General features: G+C 38.3%; 1 protein-coding gene and 1 long non-coding RNA gene across 2 annotated transcripts; both read left to right on the forward strand.

The window, feature by feature from the left end:
• The first annotated feature begins 5,812 nt into the window (after window positions 1-5,812).
• LOC127160367 (microfibril-associated glycoprotein 4-like) lies at window positions 5,813-9,162 on the forward strand. The gene is made up of 5 exons (XM_051103015.1): window positions 5,813-5,957; window positions 6,027-6,224; window positions 7,268-7,364; window positions 8,181-8,348; window positions 8,599-9,162. The coding sequence occupies exons 1-5, from the start codon at window positions 5,862-5,864 to the stop codon at window positions 8,850-8,852; spliced, it is 813 nt and encodes a 270-aa protein (XP_050958972.1). The 5' UTR covers window positions 5,813-5,861; the 3' UTR covers window positions 8,853-9,162.
• A 4,956-nt stretch (window positions 9,163-14,118) lies between these two features.
• On the forward strand, window positions 14,119-15,662 carry LOC127160368 (uncharacterized). The gene is made up of 4 exons (XR_007826722.1): window positions 14,119-14,365; window positions 14,643-14,739; window positions 14,882-15,043; window positions 15,245-15,662. It is a non-coding gene; the product is annotated as an uncharacterized LOC127160368 (long non-coding RNA).
• Window positions 15,663-15,936: the final 274 nt, after the last annotated feature.

Raw genomic sequence — 15,936 nt, forward strand, 5'->3', positions numbered from 1 at the left:
GGCCTATGCACTGAGATGGGGTCTGTTCGTTGACTGGTGCTCCTCTCGCAGGGAGGACCCACAGAGATGTCCGATTGCAGTAGTGCTTTCCTTCCTGCAGGAGAAGTTGGAGCGCAGGCTGTCCCCTTCGACTCTCAAAGTGTACGTTGCTGCCATCGCAGCGTATCACGATGCAGTGGATGGAGCATCCCTTGGTAAGCACCAACTGGTCGTGAGGTTCCTTAGAGGTGCGAGGAGGGTTAATCCCCCTAGACCGCACCTCATACCCTCTTGGGATCTCTCCGTCACCCTCCGGGGTCTATGGGAGGCCCCATTTGGGCCACTCACGTCAGTAGAGCTGAAATATCTGTCTCTTAAGAAAGCGCTCCTGACCGCGCTGGCCTCCATCAAGAAGGTAGGGGACCTTCAAGCCTTCTCTGTCGACGAAACGTGCCTGGAATTCGGGCCCGGCGATTCTCACATCATCCTGAGACCCCGGCCCGGTTATGTGTCCAAGGTTCCCACCACGCCTTTCCGCGATCAGGTGGTGAACCTGCAAGCTCTGCCCCTGGAGGAGGCAGATCAGGCCTCTGCGCTGCTGTGTCCAGTCCGCGCCCTTCGTATATATGTGGACCGCACTCGGCACTTCAGACGCACCAAGCAACTCTTTGTCTGCTTCGGAGGTCAGCAGAAAGGGAATGCTGTCTCCAAACAGAGGTTGGCTCATTGGGTGGTAGATGCCATCTCCCTGTCATATCAAAACCAGGGAGAGCCATGCCCCTTAGGTGTTTGTGCCCACTCCACAAGGAGTGTTGCCTCATCCTATGCGTTGGCTCATGGCGCCTCACTAACAGATATCTGTAGAGCTGCGGGCTGGGCGACACCTAATACCTTCGCTAGGTTCTATAACCTTCGCGTTGAGGCCGTGTCCTCCCGTGTCTTAACATAGACATCAGGTAAGCGGGAGTCCGGCTGGTGTCGGCTTGCTGCGCCAGTCCTACGGGATCCGTGCGCTATATCCCTCAGTTGTTCCCCCCGGTGAACCTTGGGTCCTCCATGCCCCGCAGTCAGGCCTAGCTGCGGAGTAGTGCCTGACTGTGCTCCGGCTGGGTCTCCTTCGCCCAGCAGGTTGTGGCAACATGTCTCAGTATTTTTCCAAGGTCAGCTAAAAGGCCGCTGTTTCCCTCATATATCTCTACAAGTTATGGATATATTGAATTATTTTTATTCCACATGTAGAAATCTCATGTGCTTCGCCCCCCCAACTTCTGCTTCAGTAGCAACTGGCATCCCTGTGGGGTCCCCTATTGGCCCTCAGGGCGTTGGGAAGGTTACGTTCATATTCATCTGCTGACACGTCCGCCTGTCAGCACGTGGGTTGTGCGTAACGCGGCGTTAGGGTCGTGGCCTTTTCCATGGGTCTGTTCCCATATGTAACGTCGTAGTGAAACGACTGAAGGGGAATGTCTAGGTTACGAACGTAACCCTCGTTCCCTGAAGGAGGGAACGGAGACGTTACATCCCCTGCCACGACCCTACGTCGCACTGACGCCGGGTTGCTACTCGGCTTCTCAGCGAAAACCTGAATGAGTGGTTGCATTCCGCCATCTTACATACCCGTATGTACGGGGGAGTGGCTCGGCATGCAGATACCACTCGCCAATGTTCATGAATGTTCATTGGCCTTTTGAATAAGGCTCAAAGATGATTGGACTCTCAAGCGAGTTCCCATATGTAACGTCTCCGTTCCCTCCTTCAGGGAACGAGGGTTACGTTCGTAACCTAGACGTTTTCCTTTGTCTCTGGAGTTTTACAAGCTGTTTGTGCTTATCATATAAGATCTGTGAAGTTGCAATGCTTAAAGTCTCAAATCCAAGGAGATATTTATTATGAAAGTTAAGACTCGATGCGCAAATTTAAATTGCAAATTGAAAATACACCTAATGAAAACAAGTCAACATGTGCTTGAACATTTTGAGTTTACTCGCTTTATTCGCGCTTGAAATTCACTTCACAACAGACACGATTTCATGTCATTGAAGGGGCTTCTGCCAGGTGGCTCCAGTCTCGTTGGATGGATTATGTCAGCAGGAAAGTAGACGTAAAATATGACGAATAAGCTCAATTTGCCGGCTTTAGCTAACTTGCAGTCTCAATGTGTATGTATATATATATATATATATAGATAGATAGATAGATATAGCTCAAATTGAGTAAAGAGCATTTTTTACAACTTACCAGATTGTCCGACCTCCTCACTCACTTTCTTCCAAGCAAGATCCTTTTTATTCCTGTGTTACGCCCCGTCTAGGGTGAAGGTGCAACATGTAAGAGTGAGAGGACATGGAGGACTTTTGAAAAGCAAATGAACAATATTTTTAATGAAAACAATGATTTTTTTACAACAGAAGTGGGGGAATTATGACTTCAGCAGCCGACAAGGCCAAAATAACAAACAAAAAATGACAAATTCCCTATTATTATTATACAAAATAAAATAAAATAAAATAAAAAATAATAAAATACAATACAATACAATAACTTCCCTAACTCCCTGTACAAAAACAAATCAACAAAAGGTTTTAACAAAAATGGTGTTGGTCTCCCTACCTCCCCAAGAATACTATATACAATTATTTACAAGTAGCAAACAAGTCCAAACAGGGGCAATCCAGAATCAACGTCAAACAGGCGGTAGTCAGAATTACAAATATTTTCACACTAACAATCATTAATCTCTCACAGTTAAACACACAAAAATGAACACACACAGAATCTCAGTCTTACTAACACATGTAACTAACTAGCAGAGCAATGGAGAAGCAAACACAGCAAACAAGCACAAAGCTGAAGCAGGAATGATGATGGGATCTTTTATAGGCAGCAGGGAGTCAGCTGACCAGGCAGGGTGTGGCAGCAGTTAGAGGACAGGAACCAATCAGATGTCATCCTGCACAGAAACATACACAACACTTCACAAAAACAGAACAAAACACAGAAATAAAACATAAGGGACGTAACACCTGTTTCTATAAAAGTACAAAAATGTATCGTACAGCTCCGGGTATCCACGGCGACGATGATTTTATTCGCCCATTGTTGTTTCGGATTTCTGCCTCCGCTCGCTACGTTGTAATCACATCACTACTAGAGCAAGCTCCTGATTGGTTAACGCGGAGCGAATATTCGCCAAAGTTCAGATTTTTCAACTTACGCGAATCACGCATTACACACGTCAAACACCCGAAACCCTCTGTAGTTGCACTGGTCTAAAAAAATGAAAGACATCGTACTGATGTCTTTTGCTGTTTATTTGTCTTTATTTTCTCTCTCTCTTTTTAGCAGATATCGTGAAAACTACAAGAAATAAAGCATATACCACTCAAAATATGCATTTCTCAGAGTCCTTTTTGCGTGCGACATATCTGATAACATCACTCTTTACACATAACATTGTTCACATAAACTGATATAAAACAATATTATACACAAAATGCAACAGACTTAAACATGAATTTACCGTGTGCGCCCTCTTAGACCATGCAGATTAATGAACTCTGTATCAGGCTGTGTGACATCTGCGTTTCTCTCTGCCTCCATGTTAGTTCGACCCATAATGCAATGGTCTCGCACTCCACTTAACATAAACGTGATCTGTTACGCTTCAGTGGTGACTCTTTCTTAAAATATTAAAGATTCAATTTATTTAATCTTTCAATTAAATAAAGCCAAAATCCGTTCAGATCCCACCAAAATTCATTGCCATGACTTATCACGAGAAGAACAAATTCAAAGTAAATATCGTCATTTCGCAATACTTTTTAATCGCCAAAGTTTTGAGCAAATCTGTAATGGAAACGCGCCTACTGTGTGGTAATATAAAGGGCAATTACTGGCTGGGTGAGTGTTTTTGTGACATGTTGGGCTTAAAAAGGCAAACAGAGAAAGGTAAAAAAAATCTAAGAAATGGAAAACATGGGCATTTAATCAGGACTGCAGTATAAATGCAAATTATATTTGTTATTAAATAGTTTCATTTCATGTTTTTAACAGGTTTAGAGTTTCTTCACCAGCTGACACACAGAAATCAGTATAGACTCAGAGTAGATGTGGAGGACTTTGAAGGGCGAAAGGCTTACGATGTGTACAAGTTCTTCTCTGTGAGCGCTGAGGTTGATGGGTACAAACTACAAGTGAGCGGCTTTGTAGATGGAGGAGCAGGTAAAACAAATTTTTTAAGCAAATACAATTATAGTAATGAAGGACTTTCAAACCATAATGTTTAAACTAATGTTTTTTAATAAAACCTATATAGTTTATTTAAAAGAGTCATTTTATTTTAGATGTCCAAATGAAAGTGTCTTTATAATGAAAGTTTCTCCTGCGGGTGACTCTTTGAGTTATCAAAATAGAATGAAGTTTACCACCTTTGACAAAGACCAAGATAATTGACGAGACAACTGCACTAAGACGTATTTTGGAGGGTTTTGGTACAACTATTGCACTCTTGCAAGCACCACTGGTCTCTATTTGCGGGAGAGAGAAAGTACAACGAGTACTGGAGTCTTCTGGTTCTACTGGAAGAACAACTTTATTTCTTTGAAGTCCATCACCATGAAGATCAGAAGTGAGAACTAGAGCAGAGGTTTCTATCCTTTACATATTCTTCACTGCAGCTTGTGTATCTACAACTTTTATGCATACATGTGGATCTTTCTTAAAATACTGTGACAAACAAGTCCCTTGGCTTTTTAAGATGAATATTTCAAAATGTTAAGAAATATTAAATAGCTCCACTCGTACTGTCTTGTTTAAAAATATATAAAAAAGAATTTGACAGTTTCTTGAAAAATTGTAAAATAAAATATGTTGAAATTGAGCATTTCATGCTTTTCTGCACCAGCAAAACCTCTATTTCCCACTGCAGCAGCTGGAATGACATCAACCCATGTTTACTGACCAGCCAATTAAAATGTCACATGAAATGGCACTAAAACTTAAAAGTGCTTACCTCAAGCTCTTATTCCTTCCGTTTTTGCCACTTTCACTTTTTTCAGCACACATAAAAACTACAACATGCGTCGTAGTCTACGAGTCAATAGGTGTCATCAACATCATACAGTTTACATGCATGTCATTCTCAGCTTTATTAGATCCATGTCACACAGGGTGACCAGCAATGATCTTATATGATTGCTAAAATCGTGCAGCGTGTAGAAGGCTTAAAGTTTTGTTTTCTACTGTGAAAGCACAACCAGGGCCACTGTTGCCACCTTGTGGAACAAATGATTAGTGCAAACGTGAGACGATCAGGTGGTGCGCATACTGTGATATGAAACTGAGGGTCTTTATTTTGTATTCACTTGAAATAAAAAGCCATGTGAATTCCTACTTTTACTATAGTAATGAGTGCATATCAGTATTAATATTGTTGTTAAGCACATAGTTTGCTTCGTACCTTCTGTTCAACAGAATTAACAGCAAGCCAACAGCAGGATACTGCAAGCATGACACTCATATAAGTTTAGAACAGCATGATGAAAGAAAAAAAAAATCTTTGGGTGAACTAGCTTTTTAATGTTTTTCTTGAGGGGTCTGTCACAATCAGATAAAAGCAATGTTGAAATGAATTTCCTTTTCAATTCTTCTGATGATTGCCAAAGCAGGTTGCCAAATGAACAAAAACATGTCCTTTTATGGAATCAGCCCCATGACTGTTCTATGAAGTTTTTTTTTTTTTTAAATGTCAGATAAAGAGGAGGATCCTGACAATCAGAAAGATACTTAAAGACACATCTGTCGCCTGTACATTCACAAGATTCTCAACCATACAATGAGTTTGATTCTGGTCATTTTGAAAATGATGTTTCTTCCTTCAGAAAATGACAGAATGGAGTGATTGTATTTGTCTGAACTGTATTTCAGGTGCACTGGATCCTCTGAGCTGGACGTCTGAAGCGATGATCGCAAACATAATTGTGAGTTTGTGTATGTGAGAATGTGAGACGTCAGATATCAGACTCAGATCTTGAGTTTGTGTCTTTCAGGTGTTGCTGTATTTGCCTGCGCTGTTGATGGGCGCTGATGTGGTCAAATCAGATTCTCCTCGTGTCAAAGATTGCTCTGATGTTTATGCGAGGGGATATACTACCAGTGGTGTGTACACCATCACCACATTGGATGGACCGGTGAAGGTCTACTGTGAGATGGCATCTGGTGGACTAAATGAACAAGGATACTGGACTGTAAGCATTTCAATGTGTTTTATCTTGCAAAAGGATATTTTATTATCAGATGCACCCCAGTGTAAATGACACCATGATTTCTACCAAGCTACTATTCAAATAGTCACTCACTTCCAGTGTTAGGGAAAGTTACTTTTAAAAGTAATGCATTGCAATACTGAGTTACTCCTTAAAAAAAAGAAACTAATTACGTTACTTAGTTACATTTTCTGGAAAGTAATGTGTTACTTTATTTTTGCGTTACTTTTTAAATCTGGGCAGGGCTTGCTTGTTTGTTTGTAATATAAAAAGTTCAATTTTTGGCAAACATAAAAGCCCTTTCACACCAAAAGCTTCAGGCTTTGAGAAAAGTATTCACATCTGTACAGTAGACCGCAGAAGAAAAAAAAAATGTCAACTCTTTAGTAATAAAAAAAGGAAAACAAATGTTCGATTATCTTGAGTAATTTTTGCTTATTAGTATGGTTGAATTGGATCATCGAAGGTCAGCAGGAAAGACAATGATAAATAAAATGGGATTAAATGGATATTTTTATTATTTAACATATTTAATTATTGCAGGTTTGCGTCATATTCTGAGTTGAATTTCAGTGTTTTTATTCATTTTGAGGAATACTGAATCTGTTTTTTGTAAGATGAATTAATGCATGTTCACATTTATTCTAGAACTAACATCTTGCTCCCAATTTCTCTCAACATAGGGACAGGAGAGCTTTTAATCAATAAATGGGCGGAAAAGTAACTGACGTTACTTATTTGAAAAAAGTAACTCATATTTTCTTGTCAATTAAAAAGTAATGCGTTACTTTACTAGTTACTTGGAAAAAGTAAGAATATTATGTAACTTGCGTTACCTGTAATGCGTTACCCCCAACACTGCTCAATTCTTTTATTTGTGCTCTTTATATATGTTGAAAAACAGTCACTGAAATCACTCAGAAATCATACAACAGAATTTGTGTCAAAGGTTGTACACTGTAAACACTTTAAAACGATGAATGATGAATGACGTGAAAGCGATGAATGATTTCTAAATGTTTCAGGTGATTCTCAGGCGACTGGATGACGAGGTGAATTTCTATAGACCGTGGGACAGTTATAAGTGGGGTTTTGGTAATAAAGAAGGCGAATACTGGCTGGGTGAGTGTTTGTGTCATTTTGGGCTTAAAAACATATAACATCCAGTCCTCAGGTCCCTACACTGGCTTCCAGTCACATTTAGGATTGATTTTAAAGCACTTTTATAAATGGCCTAGGACCTAAATACATTGCAGATATGCTCTATTAGACCACTCAGATCATTAGGTTCAAGTCAGCTAGAAATACCAAGGGTTTACAAGGGGAATCCGCTTTTAGCTATTATGCCGCCGGCAGCTGGAACCAGCTTCCGGAAGAGATCAGGGGCCCGTATTTATGAAACATTTTATCTCACCACTAAGAGTTCTCCTAAATAACAGTAAACATTTTAGCTATAAATTTTATCTTAAAACCTATTCACAAAGCTGGCAAGACAAACTTTGACTAAAGGAATAAAGAGAAGTCTTAAGAGTAGGGGCGGGTTTGACCTCATTGCTCTGGATGATGTCAGCATGCTTACTAACTATGCACACAGTGATTGGCTGATAAGGGAGGGGTCTCTATCAGAGATTTGTTTATAGAAATATTGTAGAGCGTGATACTGCTGTCACATTCAAATAAAGATTTTAAAATGCAGACTAAGTGTTACTAATTAAACAAGCTAATTGTCAACCTGTTACATGTGTGCTTTTGACAGTTATATGCATATAAACAGCCTTTAAATTAATAGATTTGAATAATCATGGCTGATAGGAAGACATACAAAAAAAAAAAAAAGAAAAGAGAAAGACTAAACAAAGACATGGAAAACAATCAGGATGGCAGTATAAATGCAGAATAGATTTTTTATTAAACAGTTTTCTTTCATGTTTTTAACAGGTTTAGAGTTTCTTCATCAGCTGACGTGTAGGTATCCATATAGACTCAGAGTAGATGTGGAGGACTTTAAAGGGCAGAAGGCTTACGCTGTGTACAAGTCCTTCTCTGTGAGCGCTGAGGCTGATGGGTACAGACTACAAGTGAGCGGCTTTGTAAATAAAGGAGCAGGTAAAACAAACTACAAGTTTTTTTTTTTTCCATAATGAAGAATTTAAGCAAATAAAATGATAGTAATGTTTTAAAAGTTATGTTTAAATCATAATGTTTAAACTAATGCTTTTTTAAAAAAAACTATATTATTTATTATTTATTATTATTATTATTATTATTATTATTTTTTTTTTTTTTTTTTAAGTGTAATTTTATTTAGATGTCCAAATGAAAGTGCCTGCATAATGAAAGTTTCTCCTTTCTGCAGGTGATTCTTTGAGTTATCACAATTTAATGAAGTTCACCACCTATGACAAAGACCAAGATAATTCAGCTGAGAACTGTGCTATAAAATGTCATGGAGGGTTTTGGTACAACAATTGTTATTTCACAAACCCCACTGGTCCCTATTTGCGGGAGAAAGAAAGTGCAACAGTGGCTACTGGAATCAACTGGTACTACTGGAAGAACAACTATAATTCTCTGAAGTCCATCACCATGAAGATCAAACACGTGAAGTAAAGCAGGAGTTTCAGTCCTTTACATATGCTTTACAGCAGCTTACATACATGCATAGATGTGGATATTTCTTAAAAAAAAAGAGATTAAACAAGTCCCTTGGTTTTTTAAAGATTAAAAGTATTTCACAATATCAAGAAAACTCAAATATGAAATAGCTCCTTGTGTTGTATGAAAATATATAAAGAAAAAATTGACAGGTTCCTGAAAATCCCTTGTTCTCTTAACTAAAAAAAAAAAAAAACATTTCTTCATGCTTTTCTGCACTAGCAAAACCTCTGTGTCCCACTGCAGCAGCTGAAATGACATCTGTCTGAAGCAATAAATGTTTATCATCAAAGCAATATGTTGTTGTTGTTGTTGTTGTTGTTGTATTGTGTTAACCAGTTAAATAGGTTTCATATATGAATTAAGAAAATAGTTAAGTAAAAAAAACAATGATAAGCTTAGTCTAAAAACACAGTTTAAATGTATAGTTGAATGTAAAATGAAAATGTAGGCTATATAGCACAAAATAACCACGAATGAACATCAAAAGGTGCCAAAGAGACTGTGCAATTTACTGAAAAACATCATGTCTCATATAATCACTCAATCAGAGTGTCAACCAAAATAAAGACATCAAATAAAACAGCTTGTGAATCATACATCACTTAACGATGCATTTACCTCAGGAAAGCTATCCACTGCTCACAGTTCTTTTTCTTTTTCTTTTTTAAAGGAGGAACTTATTTACTTTTAATTATATATGTATGTCTGAATAAATCTTAACTTTTTTTTTTTCGTTTTTGTGAAAACCATATGTCCTGTTGAGTTGCATACAAACATTTCAGTTTTTATTATTATTATTATTATATCTGAAATTAAATAGCAGTTGAATATAATAGTTTGGCCTCTGTAATTAAAACCACTAATATTATAGTAATGCGCTTGTCAATGTGGGAGTTGGTTGTTGTTGCAGTTTTTTCTATTTTATTGTTCTGTCTCTTAAGTTTTATTTTCTACGGTGAAAGTATGACCAGAGCCAGTGTTGAGCCTTGTGGAACAAATGATTAGTACAAACATACGATGACAGGGCAGTGCGTGTACTGTATGCACAAAAGTTTAGGTGATGAAATTTGCATCACACACACACACTATACGTGGTCCCTTGCATACTGTTACGAATCTGGTCGGTGACCTGCGGTCCGCTCACCACCAGATGTTGCTCTCACCCTGTCATAACACTCAGACTGTTGCACCACACCCTGGACTACATTCCCAGTCATTCAGCGCGCTGATTGGGTCAACACCTGTGACCAATCAGCGGCGCTATAAAAGCCCCGGTCTTTCCTCATGCAGATCACGGAGTATTGTCATTAGTATTGTTGTTGCGTTTATCCTTGTTATAGTTCTTAGTTCCTAGTTTCCAAGTTCCCTGCGTTTAGCTTTCTCGCCTGGCCTTCTTGTCTCGACTGTCTCGCCGCCTGCCTACTGGACTTTAGCTCATTTCACGGATTATTCTCTCGTCTCGCTCCCTTTACGGATTACGTTCGCCACGGATCGACCCACGCCAGTTTTACGGACTTCTATTGGGCCTCGTCCCTACATACCTGTTTGCTGTTGTTTTGACCCTGCCTGTTTTTCGACCATGTCTTTGCCCCGTCGTATTAATAAAAGCTTGCAGATGGATCCGCTCGCCTCTCGTCTCACTCACACCGTTACACATACACAGAAAAACTGAAGTATAGTTTGGGCTTTAGAGAAGGATTTCAAGAGGCCTGCCTGTGTCCACCTATTTTCTCTTTCCTTTTCATCCAGATTTTTTCCCTACTGTCTACTAGTGGTGCAAAGTCTGATTCATTTCTGTGAACCAGTTCTCTTCGGATAGTTTGGCTCATATAACTACTGGAGAAATGTGTCATTCCATCAGTTTCTCACCAATGGATGCTCTGCAGTGAATGGGTGCCGTCAGAATGAGTGTCCAAACAGCTGATAAAACATCACAATAATTCACGAGTATTCCACACCACTCCTGTCCATCAGCTAACATCTTAAGAAGACAAAAGCTGAAATAGATCCCTCATTAAGATGTTTTAGCTTCAAATTGAGTTCATAACCCATAATAATTTCTCCAGTGAAAAAGTGACCTGGTCTGAATCAGGAGAGAAATCTGCACAGATCAAGCACTATTTACAAGTCAAAACAGTTCAAAACTGCTCTAAACAAATATGTGGCTGGATTTTGATGTGAGAGACAACAGGAGGAAGCCCTGCAGGACTCGAGTCTCCTGTTGTCTACAGGAGTAAATGATGCTTGTTCTAGCAGGGTAAAGGTGACAGGTCAGTGGCAGATGGAAAGCCGCAGTGGGTGATGAAACATTTGAAGAGTTTCAAAACATCTGATATTAAGATTTCAGTTCATTAAAGTCATTGTTGTGCTTTATCTTAAATATGTGATTATCAGTGAGTCATGGTTCAGCTATCACAGAAAGAGAAGTTGGTTCATTTTGCAACCTGTTCAAATCACTGGCATCTTCTTTAGAAAACTAGAAAAGTACAAAACTGACAAAAGTAAAAAAAATAAAAAAACTGCTAGCTATGCCTATGAGAAGACAGGCGAGGGTTGATCAGCGGCGAACGTAATCCAAGTAATGAGGAAAATGGATAATCCAAACTGACAGGCTAGAGTTCAATCGAGGGCAAAAAATTCTGTCCAAAATTCTGGTCAGTTTGAAAATGTTGTTTCTTTTTTCAGAAAATGAAAGAATGGAGTGATTTGTCTTAACTGTATTTCAGGTGCACCTGATCCTCTGAGCTGGACATCTGAGCCGATGAATATCAAACATCAGGCTTTCCTGTCTTGATGGGGTCAAATCGGATTCTGTTTGTGTCAAAGACACAATTTATGTGAGGGGATAAACTACCAGTGGTGTGTACTATGTCTCCTCAGTAAATGGACTGGTGCAGGTCTACTGTAAGATGGCCTCTGGTGGACTAAATGACCAAGGACACTGGACTGTAAGTATTTCAATGCATTTTATCTTGCAAAACGATTTTATTATCATATAGATGTAGAGGACTTTAATGGGCAGAAGTCTTACGCTGTGTACAAGTTCGTCTCTGTGGGCTCTGAGGCTCATGGGTACAAACTGCATGCGAGCGGAAAAAATAAAGATGTTTACATTTTTATAAAGAAGAATTTAAGCAAATAAAATGACAGTAATGAAGGAGATTTAAAATGACTTTTAAACCATTTTATTTTAGATGTGCAAATAAAAGTGCCTCTGTAATAAAAGTTTCTCCTTTCTGCAGGTGACAATTTAATGAAGTTCTCCACCTTTGACAAAGACCAAGATAATTCAGAAGAGAACTGCACTGTGAAAAAAAAATGGATGGTTTTGGTGCAACACATTATCACACAAACCCCACTGGTCTGTATATATGCAAAAAAAGCTCCACTTACATGGTCTAATATGAAAATATTTTTGAATTTGACAAGTTCCTGAAAAATGCCTTGTTCAAATAAAAATGTGTTGAAATTGAGCAATTCTTCATGTGTTTCTGCACCAGCAAAACCTCTGTGTCCCACTGCAGCAGCTGAAATTACAAGCAATAAATGTTTATTATCAAAGCAATATGTTGTTGTTGTTTTGTATTATATTTACCAGCTGTATTAATTTAAGAAAATAAATTTATGTAATCACCAGTGTGGCAATCTAAAGTATTCAAGATCAAGCCTCAAGCATCATTTACCCTGTGAACAAAAATGTTTAAAAGAATGTTTTGCTAACATCTACATACAGCACATGATGATGATGATGATGATGATGATGATGATGATGTCCTGGCAGGGTAAAGGTGACAGGTCAGCAGTGGATGGAAAGCCGCAGTGGGTGATGAAACATTTTAAGAGTTTCAAAACATCTGATATGAAGATTTCAATTCATAAAAGTCATTGTTGTGCTTCAGCTTCACCAAGCTAATCTTGAATATCTTTCATGCTTCAGCTGAGTCATGATTCACAGAAGGAGAAGTTGGTTCATTTTGCAACCTGACTGGCATCTTCTTTAGAAAACTTCTTCTGAACACAAGAAAAAGTACAAAACTGACAAAAGTGAAAAAAAAGGGGCAAGGGAGGCAACGTGTTGCCACTGTCCCTACACTGACAGCTGTGATAAAACTTGGTATTTTAGCTCTTGTACACGTGCTAGCTATGCCTATGACAAGCTACGAAAACATAGATTAAATTTATATGAATTTATAATGCTTCACGCAAGCAGTCTAGATAGTATGGCCAAAAAAAGGGCCTAAACTTCACAAAAACTATAAACTGTTTTTCAAATCTGATTGGTTAATCACAATGTTGTTCCAGGGTCAACAAAGACGTTGATCCAGGAACATGTCGTGTTTGGTAAAATCAGGTCCTGCATGAGGGCCTTTATATTATGTTCACTTGAAATAAATTCTGTGTGAGCTCCTACTTTTGCTATATTAATAAACACAACTTTAATGTGCATCTCATTGAAAGATAACCAGTGCATTTCAGTATTAACATTATTGTGGTTAAGCACATAGTTTGCTTCGTACCTTCTGTTCAACAGAATTAACAGCAAACTACAAGCATGACACTGCAATGGTAGTCACCAACATCAAGTTAATGTCAAGTAAATGTCTTCATATCATAAAGTCATCAGGAAAAGACAGCAAACACCTTAAGCTAAGAAAATTTTTACTTTTTAATCATAAATGAACAAACAATAGGATCTTTCTTAAAGGGATAGTTGAATCAGCTACCAACAACTGTTTGGTTACCAACATTCTTGAGAATATATTTTATGTTAAACAGAAGAAAGAAACTTATACGGGTTTGGGACAACATGAGGGTAAATAAATGATGACAAAATATTAATTTCTGGGTGAACTAGCCCTTTAACTTTTTTTCTTGTTGGTTTGTCACAATCAGATAAAATCAATGTTGAAATTAATTTCCTTTTTATTTCTTCTGATGATAATAAAACACGCTACCACATGAACAAAAACTTGTCCTTTTATGGAATCAAACTCATGACTGTTCTATGATTTTTTTTTTTTTTTTGTAAATGTCAGATAAAGAGGAGGATCCTGACAATCAGAAAGATACTTAAAGACGCATCCGTCACCTCAACATTCACAAAGATTCTCAGCACATACGGTGAGTTTAAGTCCAGTCATTTTAGAAATTATGTTTCTTTCTTCAGAAAATGACAGAATGGAGTGATTGTATTTGTCTGAACTGTATTTCAGGTGCACCTGATCCTCTGAGCTGGACGTCTGAAGCGATGAACATCAAACATTGGGCTCAGATCTTGAGTTTGTGTCTCTCAGGTGTTGCTGTGTTTGTCTGCGCTGTTGTGAATCAGATTTTCTTCGTGCCAAAGACTGTTCTGATATTTATGAGGATATAAAACCAGTGGCGTGTACACCATCACCACAATAGATGGAACAGATGGACCGGTGCAGGTCTACTGTGAGATGGCCTCTGGTGGACAATGGACTGTAAGCATTTCATTGTGTTTCATCTTGCAAAAGGATATTTTATTATCCAATGCACCCCAGTGAGACAAAACAGTGTTTTCTAATAAACTATTATTCAGTTCTTTTATTTGTTCTCTTTATATATGTATGTCACTCAGAAATCACACAACAGAATTTTCATTTCTTGCAAAACTAAGCTTTTCAAAGCCTGTACACCTTAAACATCTTTGAAAAGATGAATGGTGTGAAATTATGTAATGTGTGTGTGAAAGTGATGAATAATTTCTGAATGTTTCAGGTGATTCTCAGATGAATGAATGGTGAGGTGAATTTCTTTAGGCCATGGAACAGTTATAAATGGGGTTTTGGTAATAAAGAAGGAGAATACTGGCTGGGTGAGTGTTGCTAAAAAAAAGGCAGAAAAACACCAAACAAATCAAAGACATGGACGAAATGGACAATTATGCAGGACTGCAGTATAAATTCCAATTATAAAGTTATTAAACCGGTTTCCTTTCATATTTTTAACATATTTAGAGTTTCTTCACCAGCTGACCAGCAGGTATCAGTATAGACTCAGAGTAGATGTGGAGGACTTTAACCGGCAGATGGTTTACGCTGTGTACAAGTTCTTCTCTGTGAGCTCTGAGGCTGATGGGTACAGACTGCATGTGAGTGGCTTTCTAAATAGAGGAGCAGGTAAAATACAGACGTTTCATTTTCCATAAAGAATTTAAGCAAATAAAATGATAGTTTTAAATGAGTTTTTAAAATGACTTTGAAACCACATTGTTTAAACTTATGCTTTTAATAAAACCTGTATCATTTATTTTAAAAAGTCATTTTATTTTAGACGTCCAAATGAAAGTGTCTTTATAATGAAAGTTCTCCTTTTTACAGGTAACTCTTTGAGTTATCACAATTTAATGTAGTTCTCCACCTTTGACAAAGACCAAGATAATTCAGAAGACAACTGTACTGTGAAATATAATGGAGGGTTTTGGTACAACAATTGTCATTACACAAACCCCACCGGTCACTATTTGTGGGCAAAGATGTAATCATGACTACTGGAGTCAACTGGTACTACTGGAAGAACAGCTATAATTCTCTGAAGTCCATCACCATGAAGATCACATGTGTAAAGTAGAACAGGAGTTTCCATCCTTTGTGCTTCACAAGCCTTATGCGTTAGGCTCCACTGCAGCTTATGCATATATCTTCTTTGCATACATGTTGATCTTTCTTATAGGGGTCATCGGATGCTAAGTTCACTTTTACATGTTGTTTGAACATTAATGTGTGTTGGCAGTGTATGTACAAATCTACACTATAATGATAAAACTCCATGCAGTGGTTTTTAATTAATCTGTAAAAATAATATCCCCTTTTTCAAATCGAGCCGTTCTCAGATGTCTGTCATTGTGGCGTCACACACACAGAGGACACACCCACAATAGTTGATTGACATGAGTGTTTTACCTCAGATAAGCTGTCAGAGTCCGTCCTCTTTGTTTGGATGCTGGAGCAGAGATGTAAGTTAGACAAGAATATCTCTGATTGAGTGATTGAGGTGTTGTGTTGTTGGATGT

Source organism: Labeo rohita, unplaced genomic scaffold (genome assembly GCF_022985175.1).
Source record: "Labeo rohita strain BAU-BD-2019 unplaced genomic scaffold, IGBB_LRoh.1.0 scaffold_338, whole genome shotgun sequence".
NCBI classification, from domain to species: domain Eukaryota; kingdom Metazoa; phylum Chordata; class Actinopteri; order Cypriniformes; family Cyprinidae; genus Labeo; species Labeo rohita.

Coding starts and splice junctions, on each gene's coding strand:
- LOC127160367 (XM_051103015.1), top strand. CDS start 5,862: ATGACAGAATGGAGTGATTGTATTTGTCTGAACTGTATTTCAGGTGCA. Junction 7,365..8,180: donor AGAAGGCGAATACTGGCTGG/GTGAGTGTTTGT, acceptor TGTTTTTAACAG/GTTTAGAGTTTCTTCATCAG. Junction 8,349..8,598: donor CTTTGTAAATAAAGGAGCAG/GTAAAACAAACT, acceptor TCCTTTCTGCAG/GTGATTCTTTGAGTTATCAC.